This window comes from Trachurus trachurus (assembly GCF_905171665.1).
Source record: "Trachurus trachurus genome assembly, chromosome: 20".
In the NCBI taxonomy this organism is placed as follows: Eukaryota; Metazoa; Chordata; class Actinopteri; order Carangiformes; family Carangidae; genus Trachurus; species Trachurus trachurus.
This window is the reverse complement of record NC_139911.1, coordinates 22,462,593-22,480,192: the sequence shown is the minus strand read 5'-3', so window position 1 is coordinate 22,480,192 and position 17,600 is coordinate 22,462,593. Positions and strand designations below refer to the sequence as shown.

Genomic DNA, 17,600 nt, shown 5'->3' with positions numbered 1-17,600 from the left:
CGGAGCAGAGCTGCAAGCTGCGAGCTGCTCAGAGCTACGCTACGGAGGCTAATGGGATTTTTTGGTTTCCCTCATCAAACTCATCAAATACACAATCCAACAACTCCAAAACGCTCTGGTGGACGAGTTGTTTTAGAGGTAAATTCATGCAAAACAGCTGATGCGCATTCACGTCAGGGACAGTTTTTAGCCAGCATTTGCCTTGAAAACAACTCTGTCTGGTAACGTTCCGTTATAGTGTAGTGTAGTTGAAGGTGTTGGATTGTGTATTTGATGAGGGAAACCAAGAAATCCCATGAGCCTCCGTAGCGTAGCTCTGAGCAGCTCGCGGCTCTGCTCCGCCATTCTAAAAAATAGCTTGCACCAACAATTAAATGTAATGAACCTACTCCTAAAACAATAGGGATTATGTCAATAGGCCAATTTGCCAAAATGTTGAACTATCCCTTTAAATAATGGAATACCGGTAGTTAATCTCATATTGTACTGTACATATTGCTTGTTTTTCCTAAATATTTTGGACCATTTTCAATGTGTTAAAAAGAAAAAACAACTGGACAGAGATTTTCCTCACTCTCCCACTTGCAGGGTCCAGACCAGTGTTCCCAGTGTGCCCATTTTAAAGACGGCCCCCACTGCGTGTTGCGTTGCCCCCACGGTGTTCCAGGAGGCAAAGACACTGTGATCTGGAAGTATCCCGACGACGAAGGCCAGTGTCAGTCCTGCCACCAGAACTGCAGCCAGGGGTGAGACACATGTTACTACGTCATCCTTCAGACTGATTACGCTGTTACGGTGACTGATGAGTTGAAGGTTGTCTCTTCTCTCTGTCTCCAGGTGTTCAGGTCCTGGACTGTCTGGATGCACAGGGTAAAACTACTGGATAATTTGTTTTGATTCAGCAGAGAGATAACCGTGTTGTTGTGGAACGTTTCTCCAGAGCTCCACTAATGAGTTTTAATTTATCTTCAATTTGTGTAATGCAATGAGATGAGTGTATTCAATTTTGTCCTAATATGCCAACAAAAACCTTCCACTTTACTTCACTTTGCTTCATTAACATCCCGCAATTTGCCTAATTTGAATGACAGTGAGTGGGATTACCAATAGCTTGCTAACTGAGTGTAGATCCAAAGGAGTTCTGCCATAGAACATTCATGGGTGTCAGTCTGAACTCTTGTTCAATTTGGAGTTGAGTTTACTGAATTGTGCAATTTGTGTTGAATTTCAGTGGAAGTACAGGTTCATCTCAATAAATTAGAATATTATGGAAAAGTTTATTTATGTCATTAATTGAATTCAGAAGTGAAACTAATACATTACATGTATCCATTACACACAGAATTTAACATATCATTTCTTTATTTATTTAATTTCTTTTAATTGTAATTATTATGGCTTACATTTAATGAAGACCAAAAATTAAAAATCTCAAAACAATTGAATATTACCAGACCAATTTAAAGCAGAAGTAAGCGATCAATGTCACCACATTCACGCGCATCCCTTGGCTGCACACACAGAGAGGACCGCCCCTTTATGCCGTTCTCTCTCCTCATTGGATAAAGGTTGTAGGATACAAGGAAAGTTTTCTCCTCGGCTTACAGCAGAGCAGAGTGACTGACAGACCCGTGTTTCAGACCAAACACTCTATGTAAGTGATTGCTGTCAGAAGATATAACTATTTAAGACTTATATTAACACAAACATTCCGCTTACTTCTGCTTTAATAAAGCATTTATGGAAATTATTATTGTCCTTCTGAAAGGTACGTCCATCTATATGCACTCAATGGGGCTATTTGATGTGAAATACTGGAAAAGGACTTTTCCATGATATTCTAATTTATTGAGATGCACCTGTAAATACGAATTCTGAATTCAATGTAAATAACTCATTGACAAACTTAATTAATGAATAATTGCTAGACGATGATGTGAGACAACTTCTACAGGTTCTATTCTGTTGTATATCTCATCTAAAACACAACCATCCTGTGCTCTGTGTGGTCCCACAGCGCCGCCACCCACTCCACGCTAGCGGCCGGCGTGGTCGGAGGGCTCCTGGTCGCCGTAATCGTGTCTTTGGTCATCTTTGTGTTGCTACGGCGACAACGGATCAGGAGGAAGAGGACGATGCGGCGACTGCTGCAGGAGAGAGAGGTGGGAGAGGCCGGTGTTCATTTCCATCACAATCACTGTGACCAATATTTAATAAGTCAGATGATATAGTGTATACATTATGTACATATCTATTGAAAGCGGTATGTTTGGTTGTGTGTGGTCTCAGCTGGTGGAGCCGTTGACTCCCAGCGGTGAAGCTCCCAACCAGGCGCTGCTGAGGATCCTAAAGGAGACGGAGTTTAAGAAGATCAGGGTGCTGGGCTCCGGGGCCTTTGGGACCGTCTACAAGGTAAAACTAACACCACCGGCTGCTGTTTGGAGCTGATTGGGAAAGAATGAAGGTGAAGATTCAGGTATGTATGTGTATGTATGATTTTGTGTGTGTGTGTGTGTGTGTGTGTTTAGGGCCTGTGGATCCCTGAAGGAGAGAACGTGAAGATCCCAGTCGCCATCAAAGTTCTCAGGGAGGCCACATCACCTAAAGCCAACCAAGAAATCCTAGATGTGAGACTCTACTTTTTGGTTTTCTTCCTGAGATTTTTCCCTTCTTCATTAGGGTCCTGCCAGCTAAGCTGCCAGGACACTATTGTATTCCTAGGAATTCTTTCTTCTTCTTCTTGTGCTTTGTTCTTCTTCCAAGGAACAACTTTCACCAAAACAACTTTCACCAAAATGTCGCCCCAATACTGCTGAAACTCTTACAAATTATGAATTTTCCTCAATTGACACCAAACTTGCTACAGAGCATCTTCAGACTGTCCTACACAAAACTTGTTTCTCAGATTTTTGAAAAATTGAGCCTACAGTGCATCAAAATGCTTGAGTGTAAACGCTACTGTAAACATATACCTGCAAATTCTTGAATTTTTCTCTCATGTTAACAATTGGAGTCAATGCAAGAATGGAATATTTAAATATCAATTATTCACTTATTGATTTGCCACTTGCCAAATAGCTCAGAGCGATAGATGAAGGACCTTGGTTCCAGAGGTTGTGGGTTCAATCCTCAATTGGTGCAAATGTAACATTATAATGTCAACTGTCTTCTCTTTCTATTCTCCTGTTTGTTGCTCAGAATTGCCTAAATTTGCCACAAATAGCCCGGACTCGAGCCATTACAGCATAATTTGTTTCTATTTTCGTTGCTTCTTCACTGATTTGTGCTCGAAATAACTATTACTTTAGTATTTGTTGCCTTTTATATTTTTTATATTATATCAAGTCCCCCACTTTCACATGCCTCCACCCTCCACCTAATTCAGTTTGGATATTTTGAGATTTATGGATACATTCCCAGTTTCACTTCTTAAAGTAGAAAAGACTTAAATCAAGTCATTTGAAAGGTCAAGTTATTAAATTGAGTGAAATTCAAGGGGGTGAAAGAATTAGATTACTGTACAAGAGCCGAGACAAGCAGGGCATCCTTCAGCGAAATTTTGCGGATGCTTCAGATACTAATATATTTGTGTGTGTGTGTGTGTGTGGATAGGAGGCTTATGTAATGGCGAGCGTGGATCACCCTCACGTGTGTCGTCTGCTGGGAATCTGCCTGACGTCCTCGGTCCAGCTGGTCACTCAGCTGATGCCGTACGGCTGCCTGCTGGACTACGTCCGACACCACAGGGACCACATCGGGGCCCAGTGGCTGCTCAACTGGTGTGTCCAGATCGCCAAGGTGAGCCGAAATAATTTTTTGTTTTTTAAAGGTAAAATGTGTAGGAATTACCGCCATCTAGTCGGTGCGGTTGCACATCGGAACATATTCTTGATGTTGCATTCACGTGAAATCGGGCAGACGTCATTTTAACATTCTTTCTCACTTGACCTTCTCTGCTCAGTGTCTGTTGTTTCTGTGTGCACACGGCCCTGCAGTCTCATGCCCTTTTACAGACATTGATGGGGCGGTTACCTTCTAATTCTATGTTAGGATCACCTCTCAACTTACAAGAAGATGGCATTCATCAATGTAGGAACACAGCTGTGAACAGTTCCGCGTGCATGAATCTGACGTAGAGTTTTCTTAAGAAATTTCTTAAAGGTATAATGCGGTTGCATATCGGAACGTATTCTTGATGTTGCATTCACGTGAAATGGGGCAGACGTCAGACAGACAACAGACGCTGCATGTAACAGGATAAACAAGCGTCTATGTAAACAAGTGGTCCGCCAGCACGAGCCAAACCATACAGGCGTGACAATATGTTGTCATAGTGATGTGGTATTGTTTACCTGACCCACGTTTTACCGTCTTTCTCTCGTGGAGTAAAATGACATCCGGTTGGTTTGCTGATGGCCGTCTGCCTGACTGCACCTGAATGCAACACCAGTGCCTCCGTCCCTCCTCACACTACACAGTGGTGACAGTTTTAACAGGCCGAGCCCACAGCTCCGCTGAGTTTCTATGGTTACCTACGGTCACGCTGCCACTCAACGTAAAAAATGGCGATGCAACATGGCCGCCTCGGTTCGGTGCGTCGCCCACTTATGTATTTGTAACGACTTGTAACAACTCATTCTAAGGTACCAGAAAGCTTTCATTTGTATACGGGTGTGATTCCACTTCAGTGAAATACGTATTTATGAAAGACATATTTGATTTTTGCTAATAAAAAGCCGAATAAGTTACATACTGGGTCTTTAAGCCTCTCTCCCAGAATCTGAGTGGAAACCATCAGAGTAAATCTAAAACAAAGCAGCAGCCCCTCCGCTCATGTACCAGTTTAGAGGAAAATCTTCCTCCGTCTCCACCTGAGGCTCCGGCTCTGTCTGCAGCTCACTCTAAAGCCTGCTGAGGCCTATTAGCCTGAAAACAGCAGCAACAGTGTGTGTGTGTGTGTGTGTTGAGAGAGTGTTAATCTGTTCAACTCTGTTTTAAATCTCGTTTGGATCTTTAAGTGCTGGGAAAATCTCAAACAACAAGGTCATGAGCACTGTGTGTCTGGGGGTGGATTATGTTCAGAACCCCCCCCCCCCACACACACACACACACACACACACACATGCACTGTCAGGACATCTACAACATCTAGCCCTCCCTCAGTGAGTGATCGCTGTGTGGAGGAGAGAGAGGAGCCGGGCTTTGAACTTTTTTTTGATGTTTTGCACAAATATTTCTGTCACTTTTCACATCATCACTGGAGCTAAACACTATTAAAGTGGAACACATTACCAATTCACATTAGAAACTGCACAAGCATACATTTCTTCAAGAAACAAATAATTCATTTTTATTGGCCCAGCTGAGCAATGCATAACTACATCACTACATATCATCACTTTTCTTAATTGTTTTATGATGTTCTTCACATTATTGTAAATCTTATGTTTTATGTTGAATGTTTGTCTCTAGGAGAACCACTTGACAAGCCCTTAGGGTTTTTTTTTTTGGTTTCTCCTGCACATTTGTTATATCTATTCTATATATTGTATATTTTTTGTTGTTGTTCTACTCTTTTATCATGCTGTTTTATACATTGCCTCATGTGCTAATAAATAAATAAATAAAATAAAATAAAAGTCATGGTGACACTCAAGTGGGCTGATCTTGTCTCGCTCGCCAGACCCTCCTCCAGAGAAGAAGGGCTGATCAAACACAGATCAATCAAAGACCATGGGAGATCAAACAGTATTAATGGATCAATCAATAAAAACATGAACAAGACATGTGTTTCTCCACGCCTAAAGAGTGTGTGTGTGTGTGTGTGCAGGGGATGAGCTACCTGGAGGATCGTCACCTGGTGCATCGAGACCTGGCGGCGAGGAACGTCCTGGTGAAAACCCCCAACCACGTCAAGATCACAGACTTTGGCCTGGCCAAGCTGCTGACTGCTGACGAGAAGGAGTACCACGCCGACGGAGGGAAGGTGTGTGTGTGTTCTTCCAAAACTCCACACAAATGAAGAAGAAAGTGAGAGGTTTATTGTGAGGTTCAGAGCACCTGTTTGTCCTGAACTCAGAGAAGAAGCTGTTGATCTTGCAGCTTCCACCTTCCACCTTTCCACCTAGATTTAGTGCTAATTTAAACCACATTTCCAGATGTCACCACACAAAGGTGAGGTTAACTCTCCCTCCCTCCCTGTCTGTGCTCTCTGTAGGTTCCCATTAAGTGGATGGCCTTGGAGTCGATCCTCCAGTGGACTTACACACACCAGAGTGACGTGTGGAGCTACGGTGAGTCTACAGTACATGTACCTGCCCCCAGTGGTCTTGTTGCCACCTGGTGGCAATAACTGAGTCTACAGTATGTGTTGTGTCTCACATCTGCCTGAGCACAGGCAGCTAAAGTCTCCAGGTAAAGACATGTTGGAGTTCATCTGTCTCAGCTATATATACACTGTTGATAAATAAAGTTATATAAAGTTGGGATAAAAAATGTTTTTATCTCTTCTCATGAAATGATTGTGACAATGTGATTTATTCTTGATAGATAAAGTGTATTATCTTCTCAAAACTTTATTGATTAATCTCCTCCAAACATCACTGTGAAAATTAGACCACATACCTTTGCAAATTGTGTATTCAGGATAAAAGGGATATTTCAACAACATTTTGGCAAATTGGTCCATTGCCATAATCATATAGTTTTAGGAGTAGGTTCATTAACTTTTAATTGTCGGTGCAGCTATGAGCTGCTCAGAGCTGCTACGGAGACTAATGAAATTTCTTGGTTTCCCTCATCGAACTCATCAAATACACAATCCAACGTTCTGTTATTATCTCATAGCGTGGTGAATGTGCAGGTCACAACTTGTCCACCAGAGCGTTGTGGAGTTGTTGGATTGTGTATTTGATGAGTTTGAGGAGGGAAACCAAGAAATCCCATGAGCCTCCGTAGCGTAGCTCTGAGCAGCTCACGGCTCTGCTCCACCGTTCTAAAAATAGCTTGCACCAACAAATAAGGGTAACGAACCTACTCCTAGGGATTATGGCAATGGGCCAATTTGTTAAAATGTTGAACTATCCCAACATCATCATCATCATCATCATCTACACCGACATCATGGCATATTGTCCACAAGCATTAACTGGTTTCACCTGGTAACTGGGACTGAGTATGTAAAGGTGATTACTGATGTGTATAAAAATGAATAAAAAAGAGGAATGTGTCTGAAAACAAAATAATTCCAACTTTATGGGCGACAGTGTGTACGCACTGTGGGCTACAGTATATAAATAACTGAGACAGATTAACTATGAGTGTCATCTGTAACTGATCCAATCATCTGACATTCAGATTCACTTTGTTGGGGTTTTGCAGATCAGGCAGATTTCGTCTCAATCTAATAACTGGCTCAATCACATCAGGTTTTCTCTACATAGTTATCATGGAAAAAAGAGTCAACAATAACAGTGTTTTCACAATATCTATGAAATATTTAAAAATGCTACTATGATGTTTTCTTGGCACAAATTAGACTTAAATATGGGTGTGTAGGGAGAGTCTGCGCAAAAACAGAGAAAAATAACAATTATTAAGTGAGAACAGATCTGATAGACACATATCTGCTATCACTAAAGGTTCACATGTGTGTTATACACAATATTTCATTTGTAAATATTGGGTTATGGTCCAGTACCAGAACACTAAGTCTTTGTTAAAGGTGTCTAAAAGATGACTGTCTTCTGAACGGTTTTGTCTTGGACTTATGTTGACATACTTCCACCAGCCTGAGTCAGTTTTAACAGCAGCTGGTGTGTGTGTGTGTATGTGTGTGTGTGTGTGTGTGTGTGTGTGTGTGTGTGTGTGTGTGTGTGTGTGTGTGTGTGTGTGTGTGTGTGTGTGTGTGTGTGTGTGTGTGTGTGTGTGTGTGTGTGTGTGTGTGTGTGTGTGTGTGTGTGTGTGTGTGTGTGTCTCCAGGTGTGACTGTCTGGGAGCTGATGACGTTCGGCTCCAAACCGTACGATGGCATCCCGGCCAGTGAGATCGCCTCGGTGCTGGAGAGAGGAGACCGGCTTCCTCAGCCCCCAATCTGCACCATCGACGTCTACATGATCATGGTCAAATGTAAGAGAATTACAGTCAAATTAGTACAAGTCATTGCGTGAAAATGTGATAAACATTGATGGAAATCTGTCCAATAGTCGTCAGGACAATTCACATTGTCTCCCTCTGTTCAGGTTGGATGATCGAGCCGTCCAGTCGTCCCCGGTTCAGAGAGCTGATAGGAGAGTTCACTAAAATGGCCAGAGACCCATCCAGATACCTGGTCATACAGGTAAACAAGTGTTTATTAAAGGGATACGCCAACATTTTGGCAAATTGGCCCATTGCCATAATCGCTATAGTCATAGCAGTAGGTTCGTTACCTTTAATTGTCAGTGCAAGCTATTTTTAGAACGGCGGAGCAGAGCTGCGAGCTGCTCAGAGCTACGCTACGGAGGCTAATGGGATTTCTTGGTTTCCCTCATCAAACTAATCAAATACACAATCCAAAAAAAGTTGTGACCTGCACATTCACCACGCTATGAGCTAATAATGTAACGTTATGAGACGGAGCCGTTTTCAAAGGTAAATACAGAGTCTGCTTGCTGAAAAACTGTCCCTGAATGCAAGCAGTTTTGCATGAATTTACCTCTAAAACAACTCCGTCTGGTAACGTTCCGTTATTATCTCATAGCGTGGTGAATGTGCAGGTCACAACTTGTCCACCAGAGCGTTTTGGAGTTGTTGGATTGTGTATTTGATGAGTTTGATGAAGGAAACCAAGAAATCCCATTAGCCTCCGTAGCGTAGCTCTGAGCAGCTCACGGCTCTGCTCCGCCGTTCTAAAAATAGCTTGCACCAACAATTAAATCAGTAGTTTTCAGTAGTTTTAACCTACTCCTAAAACTATAGGGATTATGGCAATGGGCCAATTTGTTAAAATGTTGAACTATCCCTTTAAGACATCATGGCATGCTGTCCACAAGCATTAACTGGTTTCACCTGGTAACTGGGACTGAGTATGTAACGTTCTAAAAATAGACCACCTAACCTGAGACTGAGTCAAGACCAAGACCAAACCAATGCGTGACCATTTTCAAGACCAGTACTGTTTTCAGTACCAGTGCTCATAATAAACATGTGGCTTGATATTTACATTATTCCTCAGCTAAAAAAGAAAAGATAATGTTATGTAAAGTCCTTACCATATTTAATTGAAACAGAGTTTGGATTGACCAGAACCTGCTGAAGTCTCTCACTTTGTACACTGATGCAACCAAGTTTTCAGATGGTTACACAAGCAGATACTTTAGTAGAACAATTTGATTAACTTAAAGTTATTGAATTACATCACAGAAACCAAAATGAGCAAGAGATGGAGAGAGATTTGCGGTTAAAAAAAAATATGTCACTGCAGCTGTGGTCTTGACTGGTCTTGAGAAAAAATCCCGAGTCCAGCTCGACTGAGACCGAGACAAGACCAAGACCTTTAAGATGTGGTCTCAAGACCAAGACTGGTCTCCAGTACTACAACATTAAAGCTGTCAGTCTTGTTCATCAAGTGAATTCATGAGATCTATTTATATCTGACAGAAAAATTTCTTATATTGCCAACAAAACCGGTGCTGTTACCACAGATACATTTGTGGCTTTTTTGTGAATTTGTGAACCTATCTAAGCCAACAGTAAAACACTTGAACTGCACCAGAAGAACTCTTTTCTACAGTACCTACAAGTTTGAAAGTCTGACCAGAATGTGCTCTACCTCAGGGCGACCTCCCCAGTCCGTCAGACAGCAGGTTCTACTCTCGCCTGCTGAGCTCAGACGACACTGAGGGCGTGGTCGACTTTGAAGAATACCTGCTACCTTATAAAGGACTGAGTAACCATGACAGCCATCCCTGCAGTGCCACGGTACACACACACACATGCACACATTTCACATGCACACATTTCACATACACTCATAGCTTTGTGTGACCTGACTTCAGAACAGCTGTCTAATGCACACTGCATTAGATAACTGATTCTCAACCAGGGGTACTCTGACCCTTTTCGTGAATTGCAAGGGATACTTACTATAAAATGATAAAATATCATTTGATGAAATATCAATGATAAAATATCATTTTACTGAGTGACCTTTACAGACATTTATCATTTTACTAAAATAGTGAATGGAGCCATCATTATTGCCTAAACTGCAGAAACTAGGCATTATTCCCAATTGGTCATATTTTAATAATGAACCACATCTTGATGGTTTGGATTCATTCATTTGTCATGTTAAATTTACTGCATTATGCTGTTACTACAAACTCAACACTTCCTGTGTTCTTTTCAAATTGTGAGCCCCCCTGTTTCAGTCAACAGTCCATTCATTTCTTAATTGGGCTTTTATTGTGAAATATTGCACAGGAAGATGGTGTACAGCTTTGAAATAGCATATTTGCCTTTGGAATCTTTAATACATATGCATTGATACCATTTAAAAGACTATTCTGTCAAATTGGTTTGGGACTTGCCCCCCCACCTCACACCTGGGTAGTGGTGGGGTGGGGGGGTCCTCAGGGTTGCAAAAAAGGATGCAGTGGGTCCAGTCTCTGGTCCAGTGCTCTGAAAAGGTTGAGAACCACTGGTCTAATGCATCCTGCAGGTCCTTGTGTTACTGTATGTTTCTCTCATGTTCCTTTCAGAACGGTTATCCAGTCAGAGAGAACAGCATCGCTCACCGATACATCACCGACCCAACTCACAACTCGCTGGACAGAGAGGAGTTCACCAGCCATGGTACTGTACACGTCTGTTCACCAAACCTCATTCAAATTCACCATCATAATAAAAAACAATGGGCCTCACTCACAACATTTACTCTTAAGAACAACTTACACACACTTTTATCATTTATGATGTTTTTGTAAACATATTGTAATTATTTTACAAAGCACTGCACTCTCTTGAAAAACAGTATAGACACTTAACCCTCCTGTTGTCCTCCTGGGTCAAGGAAGGAAGGACGAAAGGAAGGAAGGAAGGAAGGAAGGAAGGAAGGAAGGAAGGAAGGAAGGAAGGAAGGAAGGAAGGACGAAGGGAAAGAAAGAAGGAAGGAAGTACGAAGGGAAGGAAGGAAGGACAAAGGAAACGATGGGAGGAAAGAAGGAAGGGAAAAAGGTAGGGAAGATAGATGGAGGGAGGGAACAGATTGGGTCAAAGAAGAAGGAAGAATTTAGGACAAAGGAAAGGAAGGAAGGGAGGGAGGCAAAAAGGATTGTGGAAAGAAGGAAGGGAAAAGGGAAGGAAAGAAAGATGGAGGGAGGGACAGACCAGATCAACTGGATCAAAAGAGGAAGGAATGAGAAGTAAGGACGAAGGAAAGAAGGAAGGGGAAAAGGATTGTGGAAAGAAGGAAGGGAAGAAGGAAGGATGGAGAAAGGGAACAGATTGGGTCAATTTGACCCAGAAGGACAACAGGAGGGTTAATTCACTTTAATTATGTTTATTGGGAATCACCGTGGCATCCAATAGCAATAAAATGACTGATCATATGAAGATATGATGATATTTATGAGGGTGCGGTCACTCTGATAATAACCTGTGCTGGTCTGGCTCAGATCAGTCTGGACCAGCCCGTCCCCCTCCAGTGCATCTCTCTTCTTTGTTTGCCAATACTTTTTTTTAACCACAGATTTCAGATCAAACCATTTCTTCTCCAGATACAACATTCAGTCAATGACTGACAGCATCCCATCTTTTTTTTCGTTACTTTGCATCCACTGTTGATGCTACTAAATATAACAGCTGGTTTCTTGTTCACTTCCTCCACTTCAGCATTAGTAAAGTTATTTTTATGTTTGAAGTCTGGTGCTCCCTCTGCAGAGCATTTTAACTTTCTTTCTCACTTGACCTTCTCTGCTCAGTGTCTGTTGTTTCTGTGTGCACACGGCCCTGCAGTCTCATGCCCTTTTACAGACATTGATGGGGCGGTTACCTGCTAATTCTATGTTAGGATCACCTGGCACGCACTCTCAATTTACAAGAAGATGGCATTCATCACTGTAGAAACACAGCTGTGAACAGTTCTGCGTGCATGAATCTGACGTAGAGTTTTCTTGAGAAATTTCCTAACAACTTTAAAGGGTTATCTATTCACGAAAATCGATTATTTGGTTCAAAAGTCTGTTTTCATTAATCAGTAATCCCCCCCATCAACAAAGTGAAGTGTTCCTTTCAGCTCTGAATGAGCCGTTCATATCATTCATATCTACATGGAGCGGGTAAGCTCGGTGCTGCTGCCATGTGGTGTCTCCATGTTTTTACGTTCAGTGGCAGCGTGACGGTAGGAAACCACGGAAACTCAGCGGAGACACCGGAGCTGTCGGCTCAGGTCGAGGTGGCGTCTGTGAAAAGTCACCGCGGTAACGCAGTGAGGAGGAATGGAGCGTTACACTGATGCTGCATTCACCTGCAGTCGGGCAGACGGCCGTCGCTAACAAACCAGATGTCATTTTAGTCACAGAAGTCCAGAGAAAGCCGGTAAAACGTGGGTCAGGTAAACAATACGACATCGCCATGACAACATATTGTCACGTGTATTGTTTTGCCTCGTGCTGACGGACCACTTGTTTACATAGAGGCTTGTTTATGCCGTTACGTGCAGCGGCTGTCGTCCGTCTGCCGTCTGCCCAATTTCACGTGAATGCAGCATGAAAAATACGATTGAGTTGCTTGCGATATACAATCGCAACGCTAGATGGGAGGAATTCCTACACAATGTCCCTTTAAGAAAATCATTTTATTGGTGAATGAGGCCCATAAACTGTAAATAAAAGTCTAGGAAAGGAAAGTGGAATAAATGTTCAGGCAGTGACTGAATGATCAAATGTTTTTCTTGTCCTCCAGAATACATGAACCAGAGCATGAGTGAAACCAGCCACGGCAGCAGACTGTCCGAGGTTTTGAATCCCAACTACGAGGACCTGAGCCTGAGCTGGGGCGCCGCCTCGCTGAAGGCCTCAAGAGCTCCAGAGGGACCAGAATACCTGAACACGGCCCAGAACTCACTTCCCCTGCCCACCAGTGACAGCCTGGACAACCCGGACTACCAGGCGGACTTCCTGCCCCAGGCCACCACCACCACCACCAACACGTTTCTAACCAGCAACGGTGTGTTTCTCCCGGCGGCGGAGAACCTGGAGTACCTGGGTCTGGGTGCTGCACTACACGCACCTGTACGCTAGAGGGCAGCGACGGGCAGACACTGCAGACTGAAGCTGTGGCCTCTTTGATTCAGGCTGCTGACAGTATTTAATTGAGATTTTTTTTTTTTTACTTTAATTTGTTCAGGAAACACTGACTCATCACATTCTGCTCAGTCTGCAGCCGAATCTGCACGCCGTGTGTTCGGAATCACGAAGCGGACGTCTCTGTCAACTTTTAAGTGACTGCATGGACTTGTTTGACAGGTGGAGATGCCGTAGAAACCAAACAGAAACACACAATGTTCTTCACAGCAGTTCACCATGGACTGAACCCATCTGAGCTGCTCCAGGATCAGACGTCAGTGGCTCAGCAAGAGGCACAAGAAGCACATAACAATCAGTCGTCCACTTCATCCTTCCTCTGCGTCCTTCCCTCGTTAGTTTGTGCATGATTTAGTTTGTTGATACTGAAAATAGGAGCACAACGGAAATAAAATCTGGACTTTTTTTAAGCAATGAACTCAGGGTTCCCACACGTCCTGGAAAACCTGGAAAAAGGTTGACCAATTTTCCAATCATGGAAATTGAGAAAAATAGTCAAATGTCCTGGAAAAGCTTTGAGTTGTCCTAGAAAATTATTTATCACATCATGACACTAGCTGCCAGATCTCAGTTTGACTTTTTCAGACCCTTTTCCCAATCCTAGTGAGAAAACTATCGACATTGTGTTGATAAGTGTTTCCTGTATTGGGCCTGTTGTCTTCTCTGATGAAGGACAGATAGATAATGACAGAAAACTGTTGTAGGTGTGGTTTAAAAACAAAAACAGCATGTTTTTGCGTTGCTCTATGATAAAATTGTCTTAATTTCTAAGCATGTAACATATTATGTCATAGATAAGTTGGAGCCATCGACTGCACATCTGGGAGAGAGAATGAGAGAGAGTTATCCCTCTCTTTCATAGAAACAAAGTGGATAAATGTACAGAATAAGCTACAACTGTCGAAAAGACTTCTCCAAAGCATGAATTCCCATTCATGCTTTGGAGAAGTCTTTTCGACAGTGCCGGAGCCGGAGGATGTGTTGGCGTGATGTCTGTCATACTGTAGCAGCTGAAAATGTCCTGGAAAAGTGCTGGAAAATGATTTCAAGAAAAGAGTGGGAACCCTGGAACTGTTCACAGAGATTTAAAATGTTTTTCCTTGTAACAAGAAGTTTAGATTTAGAAGGAAAGGAGCAGTGAAATGGATGGTGAATGGACTTGCACTTATATAGCGCTTTTCTAGTCACTTGGACCACTCAAAGCGCTTTACAATGTAATGATCGCATTCACCCTTTCACACATTCATACAGCACTGTTTGGGAACTAATTATTCACACACATTCATACGTGCGCTGCTCCATCAGGTACAGCAGCGCCCCCAGCTGGTGGTGTGGAGGCTCTGCAGCAATTTATTCAGAGAAAGAAAAGTAGAGATTTTTAAATCTGTGTTACAGCATCATATTACAAGTGAAAGTGTTAAGCGTGTATAATCAGTATTTAAACAAGCTGCAACACTATGATGCAGTTGTAAGCAACAGTAAGGACATGTTTAAGTATTTATTCAAATTAATGTAGACATGTATATTATTCTAGCTGTGTTTGATTCAACTGTCTGTTTATACAGCAGCTTCTGTCTGTGGGTGTTAGCGCTACTATAGTAAACATCTAGTCCTGCTTACAGCTACATTACAGTGGATGAGCCTGTATTTTCATATTGGTTATACATGCTGAATGTCTTTCAGGTTGAATGAGACCAACACATCTCTTTATCTTTTAATTTAAGAAATGAGCCAATCAGATGTTTAGCAATGTTTTTGATTGACAAGTCCATGTGTACATAAACTGTAGAGGAAGGAGGAAAGTTTCCATCCACCGACCAGAGACCGTGTGGAAGGAAGAGTGGTGTACAAAATGTGTCTTTGTGTTCATGTTGTCATGCTGTTGTTTTTAATGTTACCACCTAAACCAAGAGAGGAGGTTTTGTGGACTTTTTTTTTTTTTTTTTTTTTAATTAGGTCAGTGGAAACCTTCTGTTCTCATAACTCTTTTTTTTTTACCACATACCTGTTTGAATTTTCACTGAGGTATTATTATTTTTATTTTATTCTCCCCTTTACTTGATGTGAATGAGCCAAACCCTGCTTTACTGTTGCTGGACACTGTCCACTATTCCTGCTTGTTACTGTTTGTCACTGCTGTAAAAGGAGATGTACAGAAGCTGAGGTAGGCTACTGATTATTCTAACCTCATTATCTCAAGATAACAAATCAGTTTACACACTGTATGTTCCGTTGTGTGATGAGCGATGAGCTGTTAGAGGGAAGCTCAGATTATGAAATGATGAGCATGATCCTGAGGCAGCAGTTGGTTTCTTCTGGTCTTGATCTCGGGAGAAGAACAAGCACAGACCTTGTTTTCTTGAGATAATGGGTTTTAATCCTAATGTCGACTCAGTGAGTCTAAAGTCTAAATAATCTACGTCCACACTCAGCTTCTGTAGGAATGACACTGAGGAGTCACACTGAATGTAAATGTTGTTATTGTGTAGCATTTGAGCTTTTAACTGTCAACATTAAATGTGAAATGAGTTGTTTACAGGGTACAGTTGACCTCCTGACATTCTGATGGATACACATTAAAGTTGTAGTTTCACTTTCACTGTTTGATTTTGGATGTAGAGAATCTAATTCTTTAAAGCGTCCCTTTTCTTTTCTCAACATGTGGCTGAGAACAAGCAGACCTGTGCATACTTTGACTGAACACTTCAACACATATATGATCCACACAGATAAAGGTAATCCTTTAATTTACAGGCCGCTCATTATGTGATAATGTCAAGAAATAGCCTAGAAATAACGATTGATTGCAAGGACTTGGTGGAGAAAAATTCTGGCCTTTCCCAAAAAATTGAAAGCAAATGTGGAAAAAGCATGTGTAATCTTTTGCCTTAATGAAAAACATGACATTACTATGAAATTGAGCTTTTTTTCTAGGGTACTTCTTGACTTTATTACGCAATTAATTGTTATTTTTTCGCTATTTCTTGACATTATCACGTAATTATCACAGTTAATGGCCTGTAAATTAAAGGGTTACCTGAAAACAGATTAGAACACAGATCACCTCTAATTAGAGAACACAGCTGTTTAGCTTCTTTTTAAAACCAGAGCTCATTAGATCTGCAGTGGTTCCAGCTGGTTCCAGCAGGGGGCAGCATGACGGCTCCTATCAACTCATCAGCCACTTCATTAGGAACACCTGTTGAACTGCTCGTTAACACAAACGTCCAATAGGCCAATCACAAGGCAGCAACTCAGTTCATTTAGCCATTTAGATGTGTTGAAGACAATCTGCTGTTCAAAGTATCAGAATGGAGAAGACAGGTTATTTATTAAGTGACTTCTAACATCCTGTTGTGGTTGTTGGTGCTGAGCTGGTCTGAGTTCTGAGTATTTCAGAACTGCTCTATTTTCACACATAAACATCTTAAAGGTTTACAGAGATTGGTCTGAAACAGAGAAAATGTCCAGTGAGCTGCAGCTCTCTGGGCCACGAGGCTTTGTTGATGCCAGAGGTCAGAGCAGAATGGCCAGAGTGGGTAAAAATGCATCAGTAAATAAAATAACCCCTTGTTAGAACCAAGAGGAGCATCTCTGAGGTCACAGCGCATCAAACCTCAAAGCTGAACAACAGAGTCTTATTTCCTGTTTCCACAGTGGTCCTTTAGCTCCTGCCTGTGACTTGGACCATGATGAGGTTTTTTAACTGCACATAACACACTTTCTCTTACTTCCACCATGCAATATCCTGTAGGCTATTTAAATACTTTGCCTTGATGTAAAGATCAATAAAGCTCACAGGGAACATGCACTCAGCCTTACCATCACTGACACTGAAACTGTCTGGAGCCTCTACACAACATCTTTAAAGATCAGCACAGCTGCACTAAATATCTTACTGTCTAGCCTAGACTACTACATCTTTATGTTTTCTGTCACTAAACTATGCTTCTATTTGTTTTAGGTCAGAACAAACCCAGTGTGACTTGCATTTTTTTTTTACAAAGGCAGCTCACAGTAAACCCAGCACAAGATTTGTTGAAGTTTGGTCTTTTTTTTTCTTTCCATTTCAGCATATTGTGCAGCCATTACACCAAAAATTGTTCTCACTGGTGGTTGAGAAACTTGTGTCCTTGTCGAGCTTTATATATTATCAAACAAAGCTGCACTTCCCCTGTTATTTAGAAATGTGGGAAATTAAATGCAGTACAGACAGAGTTGATGTAGCATCAGCAGCTGTTCCCTGACTTTGCT

The 17,600-nt window shown here is 41.9% G+C and overlaps 1 protein-coding gene across 1 annotated transcript in view; it reads left to right on the top strand.

Annotated features, from left to right (window-relative positions):
• Positions 1 to 15,609, top strand: part of LOC311003899 (melanoma receptor tyrosine-protein kinase-like) — a 65,510-nt gene extending 49,901 nt beyond the window's left edge. The window contains exons 15-27 of the mRNA XM_083995806.1: positions 589 to 746; positions 838 to 870; positions 2,018 to 2,162; positions 2,290 to 2,412; positions 2,529 to 2,627; positions 3,613 to 3,798; positions 5,831 to 5,986; positions 6,218 to 6,293; positions 7,981 to 8,127; positions 8,241 to 8,338; positions 9,817 to 9,960; positions 10,743 to 10,836; positions 12,946 to 15,609. Coding sequence (XP_083851932.1) covers positions 589 to 746; positions 838 to 870; positions 2,018 to 2,162; positions 2,290 to 2,412; positions 2,529 to 2,627; positions 3,613 to 3,798; positions 5,831 to 5,986; positions 6,218 to 6,293; positions 7,981 to 8,127; positions 8,241 to 8,338; positions 9,817 to 9,960; positions 10,743 to 10,836; positions 12,946 to 13,283 — 1,797 coding nt within the window. The 3' untranslated portion in view covers positions 13,284 to 15,609. The remainder of the gene's footprint in view (positions 1 to 588; positions 747 to 837; positions 871 to 2,017; positions 2,163 to 2,289; positions 2,413 to 2,528; positions 2,628 to 3,612; positions 3,799 to 5,830; positions 5,987 to 6,217; positions 6,294 to 7,980; positions 8,128 to 8,240; positions 8,339 to 9,816; positions 9,961 to 10,742; positions 10,837 to 12,945) is intronic.
• Positions 15,610 to 17,600: the final 1,991 nt, after the last annotated feature.